The 17,500-nt window shown below is 46.7% G+C and overlaps 1 protein-coding gene across 2 annotated transcripts in view; it reads left to right on the top strand.

The window, feature by feature from the left end:
• Positions 1–1,451: 1,451 nt before the first annotated feature.
• The window catches only part of LOC135808930 (protein white-like), a 20,448-nt gene continuing 4,399 nt past the window's right edge, over positions 1,452–17,500 (top strand). Inside the window, exons 1-15 of one of the 2 annotated variants that reach the window (XM_065322182.1) lie at positions 1,452–1,952; positions 8,702–8,750; positions 9,370–9,559; positions 9,933–10,004; positions 10,336–10,434; positions 10,837–11,003; positions 11,663–11,734; positions 11,901–12,003; positions 12,244–12,300; positions 13,029–13,060; positions 14,035–14,140; positions 14,509–14,640; positions 15,590–15,682; positions 16,046–16,103; positions 16,604–16,681. In XM_065322182.1, coding sequence (XP_065178254.1) covers positions 1,616–1,952; positions 8,702–8,750; positions 9,370–9,559; positions 9,933–10,004; positions 10,336–10,434; positions 10,837–11,003; positions 11,663–11,734; positions 11,901–12,003; positions 12,244–12,300; positions 13,029–13,060; positions 14,035–14,140; positions 14,509–14,640; positions 15,590–15,682; positions 16,046–16,103; positions 16,604–16,681 — 1,645 coding nt within the window. In that variant the 5' untranslated portion in view covers positions 1,452–1,615. Of the gene's footprint in view, positions 1,953–5,395; positions 6,037–8,701; positions 8,751–9,369; positions 9,560–9,932; positions 10,005–10,335; positions 10,435–10,836; positions 11,004–11,662; positions 11,735–11,900; positions 12,004–12,243; positions 12,301–13,028; positions 13,061–14,034; positions 14,141–14,508; positions 14,641–15,589; positions 15,683–16,045; positions 16,104–16,603; positions 16,682–17,500 lie in introns of those variants that run through there. The other variant, XM_065322181.1, reaches the window with a different exon arrangement.

Here is a 17,500-nt window from a genome sequence, read left to right as displayed (position 1 = left end):
AGCAGTGGTGTGCTCGTGTCCAGATCTGTCGACCAGGACAGGTATATCGCTTTGGCGGCTAACACCAGCAGCTCGTTTAATAGCTGTCCACCATTGCTTGTCTTGCAAGGAGCCAGATGACAGCTTTCTAGAAGCTCGCTCTTTGCATTGCTGTTGGGCATGTTGCAGAACATGCACACAATGTGTAACGGATGCCAGGAAGGTTTCTTTCTGTTGCAAGCTATCGGGGTCTTGCCTCCAAACTCTCCAGGCTTGTTGCTTTAGGTGCACCGCTTGTTGGCAGGCAGGTGTCCACCAGACCGGGTCAGTGGCCATTACTTTAATGGTCTTGGAGGGAATAAACTGAGACATGGCATCACGCACAATTCCTGTGAGGGCTTCACAAGCAGCGTCAGGGTCATTTGATAGGACAGTTGGCCAGTTAATGCGGCTAAGATGTGCGCGCATCCTTCCCCAGTCTGCTCTAGCATACTGCCAGACGATTCTTAGGGCCGGTTGCTCCTTGCGGGGACGTACGGTCTTGAACTCCGTTAAGATAGTGACATGGTCTGAGCGTCCAAGCGGCGGACCAGTGGTGACAGATGCTGCACCTGGGAGGTCAGATATAACTAAGTCCAGTGTGTTGTTCTTGCGGGTTGGTTCGGAGACATGTTGGGTGAGGTAGTGCGAGGCGCACAAGTCCTCTAAGGCTTCCCCGGCAACAGTGGTCTTGGTGCTGCCCAGCCAAGCGGCGTTGTGGACATTGAAGTCACCCGTGATCAGAACATAGTCACCGAGGTGCCGGACAGCGAGCAAGGTCTCCTCAAGATACTCAATAAGACTGATATCTGACTCACTGGAGCTCCCAGACCGGTAGAGGGCGCAGAATACAATTTTATGATGATCACACGTTTCAATAAGAAGCCAGATGACTTCAAAGTCATGACATGGCACGGTGTCAAGGTGACGAAAGCACAGACCTGCTTTTAGCCATACAGCAACACCGCCTCCATGTGCAGTGCGGTCCTTGCGTACTGCGGGGCAGTATCCGGGTATTAGTGTTTCAGCTGGAGACATTTTCTCGGCAGTGAGTTTTGTCTCAGTTACTATGGCAATGTCTACAGTCTGCTGACGGAGGGCATGTTGTAGCTCACCGAACTTGGACTGGAGACCGAATGCATTGGTCAGAAAGATCGATAGACTTGACATATTTGTTTGTGGCTTAGTTGCTTCCTGGAAGAGGGTGTAGCGGTGGCGGAGGGGGAATCTGAGACGGGGCATCCATGTCTATCACTGGCTCCTGGTCGGACGCGCTCATGTGTTGATCGTCTGGAGATTGCTTGTCGGACAGGTGCTGGTACTTCTCGGTTGATTGCGACATGTCGACACCTCTGTGACTCTCACCTCTAGCTCTGCTTCAAACTAACTTGATGGATGTAACAATCATGTTTCATTATTAGTACAGCTAGTGGAGTAGAGCCTTGACATTCACTGTGATGGTGATTTTGCATCAGATGAGCTTGCTATTGCCTATTGGCATTGTAGAAAACTAGACGAAGAAGAGAGTTCGGTGTCGGTGGTTGAAAGAAGCTATCAGTTTAGATTGGTAGACTATACTGCCTGGTAGTGGTAGTACATGATGGCTGATGAGAATGCCCCACTGCTTGGCAGCACTGGCAGTAGAAGCAGCGCAGATGATTCCGGAACGTTCCGACGCCTAGACGGCAAGGACAGTAGCAGCTGGTTGCAGAGCGATCGATCGGTGTCCTTGGCCATGGAAGACCAGGACCATGGCCAGCAGGGAGCGGCAGTATTTCGCAATCGCCTTCGCAGTGAGCTAGCCAACAAGGTCAAGCTAGAATGGAGAGGTGTGACTGTCGCGTTGCCTGGAAAGCGGTCGCTCAAGCAGAGAATAATGTGCGTATCGGATGAGGAGGAGGCAGGCTCACAAGCCAAGGTTATCCTGAAATCCGGTGAGCTGATCGCGCCTGTTTGACATACATGTACTGAACTTATGTTGGAAATGTTTCTCATGGCATGATTGTACATTTGAGCACACAGTCTGCGTATGTACGTCAGTTTGAACCATCAAGTGCCATTCATTCGCGTGCACATGTTGATTTACACTTGTACATTATTATAACGCACACACTCATGGCCAAGGCCAATCAAGGAGGAGGTGAGGGCGATTATTTATAGCCAGCCATGGCGTGCATATTATAATAATGCTTCTTTCAACTACATGTACTGTTACTTGACCGTTGGTATTCATGGTTGTAATACTAGAATTGAGAGAAACGGTAAAACTAATTTCACGATCTATAACTTCGCATGCACGGGCGCGAGTCCGCACAATCAAGAAGACAACGATTCTTCTTTTCATCTAGAACGTTTTCGGACGATGAAAATATAAAGAATTGTCTTTTTGTGGACTTGTGTCGTAGCATGCAAAGTTATAGATTGCGAGCCATGAATTTTACGAATGAATAATCTAGCAAATACCACTCAAACGAACGAACGATTATTCTACTATTCCACAGGAAAATTCATTACTGATCAAAAACTCACAACACAAGCGCTCAGACTCAATCGAGAGATGTAGAGTCGCACGCGCAATATGGAGCGCATGGACTTCGCCTGCCATCGAATTTTCGAGCATTGGACGTAGATTTTGCCCGATCGATTTTTCGTTGAGGTCCAAGAGATCGAGGAAATTCCAATAATCAATTATTCACTAGATCACTAAAAAAAAGGAGCCCTGTATAATTTATTAGGAGGATAGAGAATTATAGGGAAGGTGTTTGCTCTCCACATAGGAGCTTGTGCTTCTCTGCTGACTTGACACTTTTTTCTTCTTGCCTATAAATCCATGGCCGAAGTACTGTTATGGACGTGGAAATCCAGTCGATTGACCGGGGCCGGCGCCCTCAGCGCGTACAGAACGCTGCGTGCAGTGCACATAGATCCGATGCGACCAGCGTGCTGCAGCGCGTAAAATACATGTCGCCACTTATCCACGGCTGCATGGCCAGCGCCCTGGGGCCGCTGGACGTGCGACCGGATTTCCATGTCCACGACAGTAGGATAGAGTATTATTGTTATTATTGGCATGATGTGTTGTGACTTTCTTTGCCGTGACTATCTTTTTGAAAGGCACGTTCTCTGGCTTGCAAAGTGGCATGTCTGTCAGGTCTGTCAAGTCAAACATGTCAAGTCGTTTTCATGTAGAATAAAATCTACCACGTGCTGTCCACATAAAGAAACGACTACTATGACTGTAGTACTAGTCTGTACTGTAGATCTACTACTAGTACTACTGTAGTCGATTTGAGTAAATACAGCCTCGGATCTAGACTCCCAGGTCAGAGCAGACCTACACATACGACAACAATACAGTCAACTTCGCTTATAACGACACTCGGCGGGGCATCAAAAAGGTGTCCTTATTCGCGAAGTGTCGTTATACCCGAAGTCTCATTATGTATTACAGTGGGATGGGACTTTGCTCTGAGCATGGAAATTCTGTCGTTATTCGCGAATTGTCGTTGTATACGTATCCGCAGTCGTTATCAGTTATTAGCGAAATTGACTGACTGTACTCTGTAGTCATACTCATACTCATACTAGTGAGTCATACAGTATATAATATAACCTAACCAGTTGATTATATGGGAAATATAAACCTGTATATTGGTTTATATTTCCCATATAAGGCCAAAACAAAAAATAGGCTTGTTTCCGGTCGGCAACCCCTCAAAAAGGAGACTCGGTCGGCCGGAATGAAACTTTTTTTGGATACTTTTTTTTTGGCTCCTCAATCGTTGTGGTATTTATGCACTAGAGCACCTACACATGTACATTGTACATAATATATCATGGCAAGGATCAATGTCAAAGTAAATTAGTTGACTGACTTCCTGTTCTTGTACAGCATGTGGTGTATTCCTGTTTTCGTACATCCTGAGAAATCAAGCAAACAGTTCGAGTCCTTCCAGCTCCGTTATTCTAGCTCGTATCGACCTCGGAGGTTTTCGAGCCGACAGCTAGCTGAGAGTCTCTGCTACCTTGTAGGTGTTTCGATTGTGGAATTAGGTTGAGATTTGACTGAGTTATGACTCGTTGAGTGCACTTGCACACATGGCATTGCCACCGTTTGTATACATTTGGGACCAAAAAAAGTTTCAGAATTTGGGAAAAAGTGGCCCGGTCGGCCGACCGGAAACAAGGTCATTATTTGTTTTGGCCTAATCAACTGAGTAGGTTATATTATGCTTATACTGAGCTGATATACAAACTCCCCTCTCCCCCACAAGGGTAGAGATTGGAATTCCAACCCACAACCATGGCTCGACGAGTCTTCCTTTCACCAACCTGTGCGGATCAAGTACAAGACTACCACTGACTCTGTGCAGTGCATGCAGTGCTAGTGCAGTACCATCACACACTCTTTGTGACTTCAGTTTAGTACTGAAGTACTAGTTACATCGGAAGTAACAGCTAGCTATGCGCCAAGTAAGTAAAGTTAGTTTGAACCTCACAGTGCTAGTGACCGGTACCGCGCGCAGATCTCACCGCGGGCTCTGTAAAAGAACCGTTAGCTCATTAGACTTTAGAGACATAGACATGATAGAGTTCGTCTCCTTTCCAAAGTAAGAGTAAAATGAATCAGCACGAGCCTGTTGAATCGACTCCCAAACGTTTCTTCTGAGGACGACCACGAATCACGATGCTATTATTCAAGCAGCAGTTTCTAAGAACACTGGCAGTGCCACGGATTATGGCTGCGCATGTTCCGTCCGCTCTGCGAGGGACGCGGAAAGGAGAACATCGATTGGAAAACCATCAGTAGTGAAGTTCCGTCGCCCCTGCTATCTGCATTCTATGTCCATGCAAAAACGCAGGAGGAGCGGCACGCGGGGCTCTTCAGCCGCACATGTCGAGTGCTGCGCTTGACAGACGGAGTGCTGAAACAGCGAAAGAAGGACAGCCTCGAACGCCAGGTGCAGCACAAGGCACATGTTACAAAGGACGACGTTGTATTCTTCATCGTTGACGGGAAAGAGATCCTGAAGTTGGGACCGTCGTGCATGTCGAAAAACCATCAAGGCGGACTGCAGGTCACTAGTGTAATCCTAAAAAAAAAGGAGTTTATATACCAGTTTATACACCAGTTTATATACCAGTTTATATTCTCGTCATCGAAGTACCTGTTACATGTATATGCAAAATACAAGTCTGGAGTGTTGTGTGGGGAGAGATGGGAGTTTGTACAAGCTCAGTATACAGTAATCTGAGTCATAGTCATTCTATCCTGACATAGATCTACACAACAAAAAACAGCCCCATGCCAGTCAGCTACGCTCGTGGACTCGATCGAGTCGTGCTGCACGCGTGGTCTCGTCTCTCCCTTTGACGAAATAATCGGAGTCAATTTTCAGGGAAGTCACGATCGGTGAAAAACTCTCTGTGCACATGCACACACCGGAGATATTAATTTTTTCTTTAGCAGTAAAATGGACACGTCGAGAGAAGAGAGAAGGTCGCTGCTGTCGCCAGCGGATGATAACTCTCACGACGTGCAAGGTCACAGAGGGTTCTATGGCGCAAGTAGTTCTACGGATGGAAATATCTCGCCTGTGCCCGCAGCAGCCAGCACATCCTGTGGTATCGTCAGCGACTCTGTGCCTTTCCTTCAAATCACCCCTGGCCGTCCCGTGCACCCACACTACATTGCGGACGTGTCTACATCGACGCTCTTGGAATCGGGCGAGGAGAGATTTCGCTTGATGCGCAGAGCGCTGGCCGACTCCAGAAGCAGTCGAGAGAGTCAGCCTCGCGCTAGCGCTGCCAGTGCCAGTTCAAGTGCGAAGTCCTGTGTACACATATCCTGGAGTCACGTGCACGTGCACATACGCAAATCCGTTTCGTTGCGGAGTAGACTTGGCTTCGATTCTGCCGACAACGAAGACGACACTGACAACGGATACGATGGCCCTGCACCTAGGAGATCGCAATCACGTCCAGATGAACAGTACGAAAAGACCATTCTGAAAAATGGTTAGTCGCAATTGTTTTCAATTATGTAATTGATTATGCAATTGCTGTAGAAGCAGCATCGAGACTACTTCAAGTACACTGTACTGAACATGATTCCATGCAATCAAGTACAGTAAATTGTGATGGGTTGGAAAAGAATGACAAAGGATGGGACGAAGGATGGGATGTCATAATTATAATTATACAGTGTATCGCCTATTGCATAGGTCTTTGACTATTGTTATTTGTATTACTACAATTGTGTATGGTGATAGTAGACAGGTATGAATGGAATCAATCATGAGTACGAAGGCAAGATCAGCGAATGCATGCTAGTACAGGACGAACGAAGCTCTGAGGGTATGTATTTCGCTTGGATAAACGGGCCTTGGTAGAAATGAGCTTCATCATGTCGCGAATCGTGCTTTCCCCGGCGGTAGCCTGTTGAACCACTCCTCGTTCTTCTCACTGCACGAGGCCGTTTGGATTATGCGATCACGCTTTGGACTAATTCTCCGGATAAGGTTTTCTGACTGCTTGCACGTGGACTGGGAGTTGAATTCACCCATCGCGAACTTTGTTCCAGCTGTTTCCTGCTTGACGGTTCTTCGATTGGAATTAAAATTTCACCAGCTGTAGTCTTCGGGGTGCTGAGTCGAATGGTCGTGGTCCGAGGAAGCTGAGACGCTCCCTTCCTACTTGAATCCCAATCGAACTCGCGCACTTCCACCGAAACTGGGTGACTGCGCCCTACTAGATGGGGATTTGTATGCAAAATGTCACTAAAAGCGCCATTTCGTTCTTATAACAGCACGGATGACCGCGATTGGCCCATATGTTGTAGTCTTTTGGACGCTGAGTCGACTGGTTTTGGTCCGAAAAGGCTGCGAAGCAGCGTTCCTCCTTTATTCCCAATCGAACATGGTTGAACAAGCGGCCACGTGCTCCTGCATACACCAGTCACCTGGTCACCGTGCCTGCAGGGTACAACTTACTAGCCTGTTTGACCTTTTTTGGGTGCAGTCCTGTCACTCGAGTTGAACTCGAGTTGAACCTTGGTGTGAAAGTTGTCGTCTGCTGGCGTGGTGACCAGGTGATTTGGGCACCCAGGAGCACGTGACCGCTTGTTCAACCATATTCGATTGGGAATAAAGGAAGAACACTGCATCGCAGCCTTTTCGGACCAAAACCAGTCGACTCAGCGTCAAAAAGACTACAACATATGGGCCAATCGTGGTCATCCGTGCTTTTATAAGAACGAAATGGCGCTTTTAGTGACATTTTGCATACAAATCCCCATCTAGTAGGGCGCAGTCACCCAGTTTCGGTGGAAGTGCGCGAGTTCGATTGGGATTCAAGTAGGAAGGGAGCGTCTCAGCTTTCTCGGACCAAGACCATTCGACTCAGCACCCTGAAGACTACAACTGGTGAAATTTTAATTTTTGCCTTAAGTTCCCCTTTAATAAATTCGCAACCGTGTTCCTTTTTGCGATAGGCCAGATCGTGCGTTTGGAGTACTTCCTAATGCTTGCAACCTCTCCGCTCATCACACACGTCGTTGGCGTCTTGGAAGTCCTGCCCCGAGATTGTGTTGATGTTTGCACACATAATAAGAATACGGTGTTGAAGTGCTGTTCGTAAGGCATTAAGGTTCGGACGCTGGCAAGCAAAGTCATTCCTCCCTCAAGAATTTGCATAACAACCGGCTAGGGCTTCATGGATCTTCTGGAGAGGATTCGTCCGCAGGTCAAGCTTGATTTTTTCGCATCCGGAAAATATTCATTGAACAAATTCACCCTTTGCCTGGTTGCCTTTCGTATTGACTCAGGCACCGTCTTGTCGATCAACTCCTTCACATCAGACATAGGCTTGGATGCGAATCTCCCTATCTTCCTGAGACGTGGGGAGAGGGGGGAGGGGTCACAGGAGGTTGATTCATGACCCGCAGAACCACGTGCAACGACATCTGATAGAGTAGACGTCGTCCCTTCAGAGTCATAACCACGACCCAAATAGAAAGTCGGGCTAGTGAGCAGCCATCCATGGCTTGTCACATTCCTAAACAGCTGCACTTCACAAAGACTTTTCTTTGCCTTGTACTTCCCGCCAATGTCCTAAAAAAAGATGCTGAACTAGTATCGTCCATATCTGCCCTCCTAGGCGTGCACGTATCGTCAATATCTACCCGCCCTGGACGGTAAATATAGCGAATATCTGTCTGCCAAGCGCTTCTCAGGGCAAAGAACATGCTATACGTGCCCTGCTAAATGCATCGTGATTGGCTTCTACCATGGTGATCATCATGTGACATGCCATAATGATGCATAGTAGCATACAGTCAGTGCACAAATAGCAGCGAGATGGCAACATGATCAGGCACGCATACCACCTGAGTGCAAGATTAGCACTACTTGGTGTGTCTACTTTGGGTGTGAGAAATGCTGGCAAATGTTGCTCCAGTGCAGTTTTGTATGTTATCTTGCGTGCCGAAACACAACCCGGATGGAGTTGTACAAGTTAGTATGGTACCACACATTGCACTATGGGTTCGATGCATTAGGATACGCCTGGCCAGATTGGCTTAGCCGTGTTTCACTTCGCCGTGCAAGATCACTGTACGAGAATGGACATAATAGTTGGCTAAGTTCTGTAATCATTGCCTTTCTTCTCTTGTGTCATTGTACAGTGAGTGGCTCGGTGTCTCCAGGTCAACTCCTGGCCATAATGGGTGCAAGGTATGTATTAGATCTTGTGACGTGAATTTGACGTTAATGGATTGTTACTACACTGTGTTGGCTTGTGCTTTCTGCCACCATACTGGGTTGTCTCCACTGGCTTTCAACTCTGCATCTACAAGTGCCAGTACTAATACAGCGCATTGAGTGGACCTTGCCGCAGTACAGCCATAGCACACACTATTTCTTGTGTAAAACGAAATACGGGTGATTGTTAGCGCTTAGTCTCATCACATGCCTTTCCATTTCTTGAGAATGTTAGATAGCTCTGACTTTCTTTGGTCTTCTCCTATGCACTTTCGAAAATGGGTCTCAAATATTTTTGGAACTTTTGACTGTTGACTACATATGATAGAACCAGCTCGAGTACTGCTCTCTAAGTGATGACATCTTCATCTTCCTAATCTCTTCTCAAAACATGGCGTACCGCGTGTGTAATACTGATCTTCTCCAAAACAAAATAGAGACAGTTAATATAATAATTTATTATACTGGACCGCACAAACGTGAAGGATGAGTTTATGCAAGTGTGCTTGTTTGTACACGATGTCCCATTCTGCTTGTACATATTCCTCCGTCCTGTTCGTACACGATCTCCCATTCTGTTTGTATAACCCAGTGGCGCAGGCAAGACAACGCTACTGAACATCTTAGCCGGTCGTAATGCATACGGATTGGAGCTGACTGGCCAGATTCAGATCAACGGCGAGGCTGTGGAACCAGACTTTGTCTGCAGTGTGTCTGGTTATATCCAGCAGGAGGATTTGTTTATCTCCACTCTGACCGTGCGCGAGACACTCATTTTCCAGGTGAGCGCCATGCTCATATCTTGATCTTGAGAGGCTCGGTAGCGTAAAAGTGACCAGAAATTTAAATAATGTGTGGCTGTTCGTTAACATGGATGTCTGAACGCCGATCTGCACCATAAGCTTCATGCAAAGCGATCCCTTGTGAAGAGATCCTTAGGCACGAATTAAACTGAGGCTGGCCTCAAATTGCTGAAACATTCTTTTGACTTCCATGTGAAAATTTAGGTCTGCCTCTGGTATGGAGCAGTGTGTGAGCAGTTGACAGTACCTATTGTGTTAGTAGTTCTGCCTCAGTGTTGTTGAGTATACGTGATTTTTGTTGTTGATAATGCTAATGTTTGATGTCATCGTTTGATGCTGCCTACTGTTTCAGGCTCTTCTTCGTATGCCCCACGGCAACAGTGAGGCGCAACGGCTAGAAAGAGTCGAGGAAGTCTTGCAGGAGGTACGTGTATAGCTCGTGTGGCATAAGAATATAGCAGAGACTGATGATGCTCAACCTGGTAGCAGTATTTCTGCTGCACTCGGAGATCATTTCGAGTTGATTGAATGCGTGGGTGATGGTGAGGGAATCCAGGAGTGCTGGGTAGTGTCAGATGTGTTTTGCAGCTGATATTATGATTCTGGATATGTACAGTGACATTCAAAGAGAGTCTGATTATGCTATTGCATAATGAGATGCGGGTGATCAGCTATTTATAAAAAATGTCCTGGGTCATGTACGTTGCGGCGCTCACGGGAATAATCATGCTCATTGCGCTCTGTGCTAATTCCAGGTTGGATTGCTTGACGTCGCTGGATCCACCATAGGAGACCCGCTGCGTATCCGTGGAATTTCCGGCGGTGAGCGGAAGCGTCTGTCCTTTGCATCTGAGGTATGTCATCTTGCTACGTACTAACGTTAGCTCTTGGTTAGATTCAGCAATACCCACGTATGTTGCCAGAATGCAAACCATGCTTCTTGTCTGTGAATTGATGTTCAGTGTGTGGGTTGGTGGGTCTAACTTCATCAGTCCTAGCCCTCTTCAGGTATTGTATTGAGAAACCTGTCTTCCGTACGAACCACCAGTGTCCATTTAAAACGATGTGTTTTATTTTGGAAATCATTTAAAGACTCAGGTATATGGTAATCCCTAACAATAGCAAATGCATTGCTGGCCTCAAGCGAGTGTCCCTGGTTTGAGTCCTGGTGGTGACAGTCAATTTTTTCTTCAGACTTTTCCTGTTTCCTACGAACCAGTGAATAGCGAATGTTCTATTCTTTGTATGTGGTGCAGGTGCTGACTGATCCTCCACTTCTCTTTGTGGATGAACCTACCAGTGGCCTTGACTCCTACATGGCTGAATCTGTGGTGACAACGCTGCAAAACCTTGCACAGGCCGGACGCACCATCCTCACCACTATCCACCAGCCGGCATCGGAGATCTACACCATGTTTGATCGGTTAGTCGTTATGTATTGTTTGCCCATGGCCAGTCAGCTAGTCAGTCATAGGAGGGATCATGCTATAAATACCAGACCAGTACCAATATCCTTGTGCCTATTATATACAGTTATATGACTCGTAGGGCATATTTTCCTGCGTGTTAGGCTCAAAAAGCGTAAAAAATCTCAAATATCGTCCATGCAGGTTACATTCCGAATGTCACCCATGAATGGGCCAGTGATCCATGAATATGTATATAGTGTGTATAATCTCATTTGTTTGTGTATTGTGGAGTGCAATCAAACGTTGCACAAGCGCAGAGCTTATACATATCAGTTCTGAGCAAAGTTCTAATAGAAAAATACTAGACCATCCGTCGTGCTTCTCTTCTTGTATATTCATAGTTCACAACACTATTCTCTGACTCTCTGACTCTCTCTCTCTCTCTCTCTCTCTCTCTCTCTTTTTCTCTCTCTCTCTCGCTCCCTCTCGCACTCTCTCTCACTCTCACTCTCTCTCTCTCTCTGTCTTTCTCTCTCACTCTCTCTCTCTCTCTCTCTCTCTCTCTCTCTCTCTCTCTCTCTCTCTCTCTCTCTCTCCCTCTCTCGCTCTCTCTCTCTCTCTCTGACAAGATTGTATTGATGTGATTTTGTCTGTTGCCTAATATCATATGCAGTGTTATGCTATTGGCGGAAGGCCGCACTGCCTTCTTGGGACCATGCCAGGAGGCAATCGAACACTTCAGAAGGTAAGCCCTTAAAGGCACGCGTACAATGGTCACTGTATAATCGCTTGCCAAATTTTCAGTACTTCTGATAAGTAGGACCGGTCTATCCACTACTGGTGTCAATTGCACATCGCCAGCCTATCTGTACCTGTAAATGCTGTCCATGTGCTTGTTGGGTCCATCACAGTCAAGGACATGAGTGTCCGCCCAACTTCAATCCGGCTGATTTCTTTGTGCACAAACTTGCGATTGTGCCGCGCAAGGAAGACGAGTGCAGGCAGAGAGTCAAGGTGAGGAAATTGTTAGGCCACTTTGCCCGTGCTGCGGCTGTCTGTCTTGATGTTTCCTGTTTTCTTGTGTCAGTTGCAAACCCATTGTCACTGGGTTGTTTTTAGTTCCAGATTCATACCACACATTATGTACTTCTACTGGGCGCATATACCTATAATTCCCTTTGGAATGACCCTCTCTTACTAACGACTTGTCCACTGATTGCAGATATATTGCTTCTCTCCCATGTACCCATGTAGAGTATTGCGGATGCGTTCGAGGAGAGAAGGGATCTGGCTCCGGAGGAAACCTACAAGGTAGCCTGTGATTTGTGTTGTGTTCCTTTAAGGGGCCATTTGAAACATGTGAAACATTTGAAACGTTTGAAAAATATCAAAATCCGGATAGTAGCTAAACGTTGTGAGTGGACGAAAGGCCTGGCAGATTCTTTTTCATTTTTTGGAAACAGCAGAATTCTTGTGAAGTTGTCTGATCTCGTTAAAATAATGATCTTTCTGTGCAGGACGTGATATGTCATCAGTCAACATGCAGGGAGTCGTGAAAAATACTAAAAATCGTGTGCATGACAGTGCGCACCTTGGCATCTTCACTCCTTCAAGTCCTAGGCACATACTGCGGGCTATCCAGTTTTTGCCATGACAAAGAAGACGTTGACGTTGTCATGAATCAAAAATTACGTAGTTTTAGTGAAGTGTCTATATACATGTATGTACATGTATACATACAAGTCATGTACATGCTAAGAAGTGAAGAAAATGGTCGCCTAAATTTGGCCACTATCCGGATTATTTACTTTTTGGAATTGATGGATGTCCCTGGTAAGATGTGCTATGTAAGCATCACACGTGACGTTCGTGTTGGTATCCGCTGATCTGCTGGGATGTCTCATTGGTATTTTTAAATGTATTTTGCTAACACCCTAGCATGGTGCTGTGCGCTAACACCCTAGCATGGTGCTGTGCGCTAACACCCTAGCATGGTGCTGTGCGCTCGTTTTCTTTTCCATCTCTCCACTTGTCCACAGGAAGAAAGCAGGGCGGCCAATCTTGTCGGAAGGTTAGTCGGGGAATTTAAAAAACACTCCTGGTTTTTACAAGATTAATCGGTCCCAGGACACTGAAATATGGCTACCACTTATGAACATATACAGTAAAACCTGTGAAAGTGACCACTTGGCTGACTACCTGTCCCAGAAGACCACCTGTCCCAGAAGACCACCTGTCCCAGAAGACCACCTGTCCCAGAAGACCACCTGTCCCAGAAGACTACCTGTCCCAGAAGACCACCTGTCCCAGAAGACCACCTGTCCCAGAAGACCACCTGTCCCAGAAGACCACCTGTCCCAGAAGACCACCTGTCCCAGAAGACCACCTGTCCCAGAAGACCACCTGTCCCAGAAGACCACCTGTCCCAGAAGACCACTTGTCCCAGAAGACCACCTGTCCCAGAAGACCACCTGTCCCAGAAGACCACCACAACCAAGACCAAGGGATGTTATTTCCAGTCGAATGATCCAGGATAAGCAGACCAACTGGTAACAGAGACCTTACGTGTCTGTTATGATGGTCCCTTGAGCATCTTAGACAGGTTTCGCAGTACTGTGTCCAGACAGCAAAGATTGTACAACCGTACACTAGCTCGGTGCCGGATTTCCTTCTGTTTGGCTAGATGTAGAGCCACCGCTATGCGTGGACTGTTCCCAGCACTCAACTCTACACAGAGCCTTTCTACTAAACTTGTGGAAAATACTGTACATTTTGTTGAAAGGAAATAATGAGACCACGGAACACAGTAAATTTCCAAAAAAAAGGTTGTATATTTTTAATTATTTTATGAAGGCCTGCATGTGCATGTATATTCAAGGAACCAATGCCAGTGAACCCCACTACTTAGCCGAATTATGTACACCACTAACAGAGGATGCATTGTGCTAAATTTGCTGATGTCCGTGCATTGCTCAGCCTGAGGCCTAGTGGATGCACTTGCATGTGATGTCTGTGCTTCTCGATGCCATGTTGTGTGCTGTACAGGGAGAGGGAGTCATGGTGCACTCAACTCAGAGTGATCATGAAGAGATCATGGCTGGCGTTTGTCCGGGACCCCGGTCTCATTCGCGTGCGCTTCATTCAGACTATTGTAAGTCGTACTTCCTCGAAGTAGATGCATGCGAGGTGTCACCACTACCGTACTAGGTGCATGCGGGGGGGGGGGGGGGGGGGGGGGGTTGAACGACATTGCTCCCAACGCTGTTGTACAAGCTGAGTTTTACATCTTTCTGCCCTTGGCATCTCCACACTTAGATTATTGGCAACAGAGCTCAGTACCGTATTTTCCGGAGGACATATGGTCCACTTTAATTACACACAATTATTTCATGTGTGTGTGTGTGTGTGTGTGTGTGTGTGTGTGTGTGTGTGTGTGTGTGTGTGTGTGTGTGTGTGCGTGTGTGTGTGTGTGTGTGCGGGTGCGCGTGCTGGCATGCGTGATGTCATATTGATACCTAGTTCACTGCACTGCTGGCTGGCATAGTGTACCTGAGAATGGCGGATAACCAGTCCAGAGTGCAGAACGCTGCTGGAATCATCTTCTTCATGGTCACGAATCAAGTCTTCAACCCTCTCTTCTCCGTGCTTCAAGTAGGTTGAGAGACTTTCCTTCAACATCCCTTTTCAACATCCCTTTTCAACATCCCTTTTTCAAATTAGTTACATTGCTGTCAGGTACCGAAGAACTGCAAGGTCAGCCTCGTAGCCTGGACAGTTCTTACTTGCATGGACATGTATGGCAGCAGTCTTTGCGCCGTAGCGTCACCTTGCATGTATCGCTTTTCTGTGCTTGATGAATTTCTAGCCTGTCCGTTCTTCGTTGCTAAGTTCTTGGGCACCCGATGGTATGTATGTGTTGAGTTGTGAGAGTTAGATCGGCATCTCTTCTCGTTTGCTAGTTCTAAACGCACGGCGATGTATGCATGTATGCCGCAGTCTAGCGGAGTTGAACACAAATGACAATGTGCGTGGGGAAATCATCTTGGTTATGGAACGTAAGGGAACAGCTTTGTACATGGTTGGGAGGTCTGGTGTGTTTGAGGAGTGAGTGCTTGGTAAGTTGATCAGCTCATTGGCTTCTCGAACATGAGATTGAAGAATCAGGACCACGCCCATACTGTTTATCCATACGCCATGTCACTTGCAACTGGAACATTTTCAATATTATTTACCGTATGATCAGATCCATACCCTGCATGCCCGGGGATATTGGAAAGGCCCTAGCCCCTCGTCTCTGCTCTGTTTTTGAATATTCACGATCTCTTCTTGTGTGCTCTGGATGACAAGTGTAAGTCAGTCAAGTGACAAATAAGTCGGCGGAAAAACGGGAGCTTCATTGTGGGGAGTACCAACTTTCCTGTTTATAATCTCGTGTATCATTGTGTGTGTTGTGTGTGTGTGTGTTTGTGTGTGTGTGTGTTTTGTGTGTGTGTGTTTGTTTGTGTGTGTGTGTGTGTGTGTTTGTGTGTGTATGTGTGTGTGTTTGTGTGTATGCATGTGTGTATGCGTGTTTGTTTCATTGGTTTATTGTCATGTGCAGGTCTTTCCTCTCGAGTTACCGCTGTTCTTACGAGACGTTCAGAACAGAATGTACGCTACAAATGTCTACTTCCTCAGCAAAACCCTGACAGAGGTAAGGATAGTGCCACTGGCAGCTCTGCACCTGCTCCTGCCACTGCTGATAACATTTTCGAAACAAACTAGTGTCTAGTTACTCCTTGCAGATAGCACTGTGTACGTGCGCATGCATGCTGCATACGTGTGCATTGTTCAAATGTGTTTGTACATGTGAATTTACGGACCGCGGCGTGTGCATGCGTGCAAAAGGCTTGTACTTGTAAACTACTAGTGCAATACATCTGACTATAATGTTACTTTATGTTGTTGAGATACACATCTTTCTCATACTTGACAAATGTAACATCCACTGTTGCTGTGCCTTTGGTCATGCCCCCCCCCCCCCCCCCTTTGTGCTCTTTTCCTTTGTCCCTACTAGCTACCATTCAACATATTCAATGCAGCTGTGTACGTGTCAATCACCTACTGGATGGTGGGTAAGTTTGTCTTCACAAATGTGTACTCTTGCCAGTGCGATGTTGCTCTGCCAAAGTCAAGAACACTGCAACTTTGCTTACGCTTGCACGTTCGATTTCTTTGAGTATGGAAACTATTCAAAGGTCTTTCATCTTTCGAGTGTGTAGGTAAGCACAGGATCTTGTGGTATTCATGCTGATAACTGCAACTTGTAAGTAAAAAGACAGTACTAAAACTGAGGACATTTTCCTGCTAGTGTCCACCAGTGCTAAGCCCGCCAGGTATATTTTTTGTCCAAACTACTCTTGCAGACCTGGTAGAATAATTAACAGCAAGGCTGTAGACCAGTTTCAACATGTCCTCATTGATTTTTGATAAGAGCTTCAAAATAAATTTCAAATCAATGAACTGTGCAGTGCTTGTAGACATGCAGTGTGACACAGTGAGTGACATGTGTGAACACATGTGCCAGGTCTGTGAATAAGCCTCTTATTTACGTGACTGAATTGTTGCGTTTCAGGTCTGAACGACGAGCTGGATCGATTCGGATACGCGGTGGCCATGATCGTCTTGGTTACGCTGTGTGCCATCTCCATGAGTACGTACGAGTACCTAGCCATAGGATAGACTTCATAACACTGTGACCCTAAGTGTGCTACAGTGCTGTTCACTGAAATCTGATCATGTGAGTCAAGTGCATGCCGGACGCTATGCAACCCTAGACCTGCCAACACTGGGCAATGCATGCCGGACGCTATGCAACCCTAGACCAGTCAACACTGGGCTATGCAATGGTGCAGGCTGGCGGCGCTGATTTGACTCAATTTTAGTGAGCAGCACTGTACATGTGCTGCACTATAATACTACACATCCCAATACACTGTGCATGACCTATACTAACACATCCCAATACACTGTGCATGACCTATACTAACACATCCCAATACACTGTGCATGACCTGCAGCACATCCCAATACACCGTGCATGACCTGCAGCACATCCCAATACACCGTGCATGACCTGCAGCACATCCCAATACACCGTGCATGACCTGCAGCACATCCCAATACACCGTGCATGACCTGCAGCACATCCCAATACACCGTGCATGACCTACAGCACATCCCAATACACCGTGCATGACCTGCAGCACATCCCAATACACCGTGCATGACCTGCAGCACATCCCAATACACTGTGCATGACCTGCAGCACATCCCAATACACCGTGCATGACCTGCAGCACATCCCAATACACTGTGCATGACCTGCAGCACATCCCAATACACCGTGCATGACCTGCAGCACATCCCAATACACCGTGCATGACCTGCAGCACATCCCAATACACCGTGCATGACCTGCAGCACATCCCAATACACTGTGCATGACCCATAACATGACATCACAGTCACC

This window comes from Sycon ciliatum, chromosome 2 (assembly GCF_964019385.1).
Source record: "Sycon ciliatum chromosome 2, ocSycCili1.1, whole genome shotgun sequence".
In the NCBI taxonomy this organism is placed as follows: domain Eukaryota; kingdom Metazoa; phylum Porifera; class Calcarea; order Leucosolenida; family Sycettidae; genus Sycon; species Sycon ciliatum.
The sequence above is the reverse complement of the archived record's forward strand: the minus strand, read 5'-3'. Positions and strand labels throughout refer to the sequence as shown.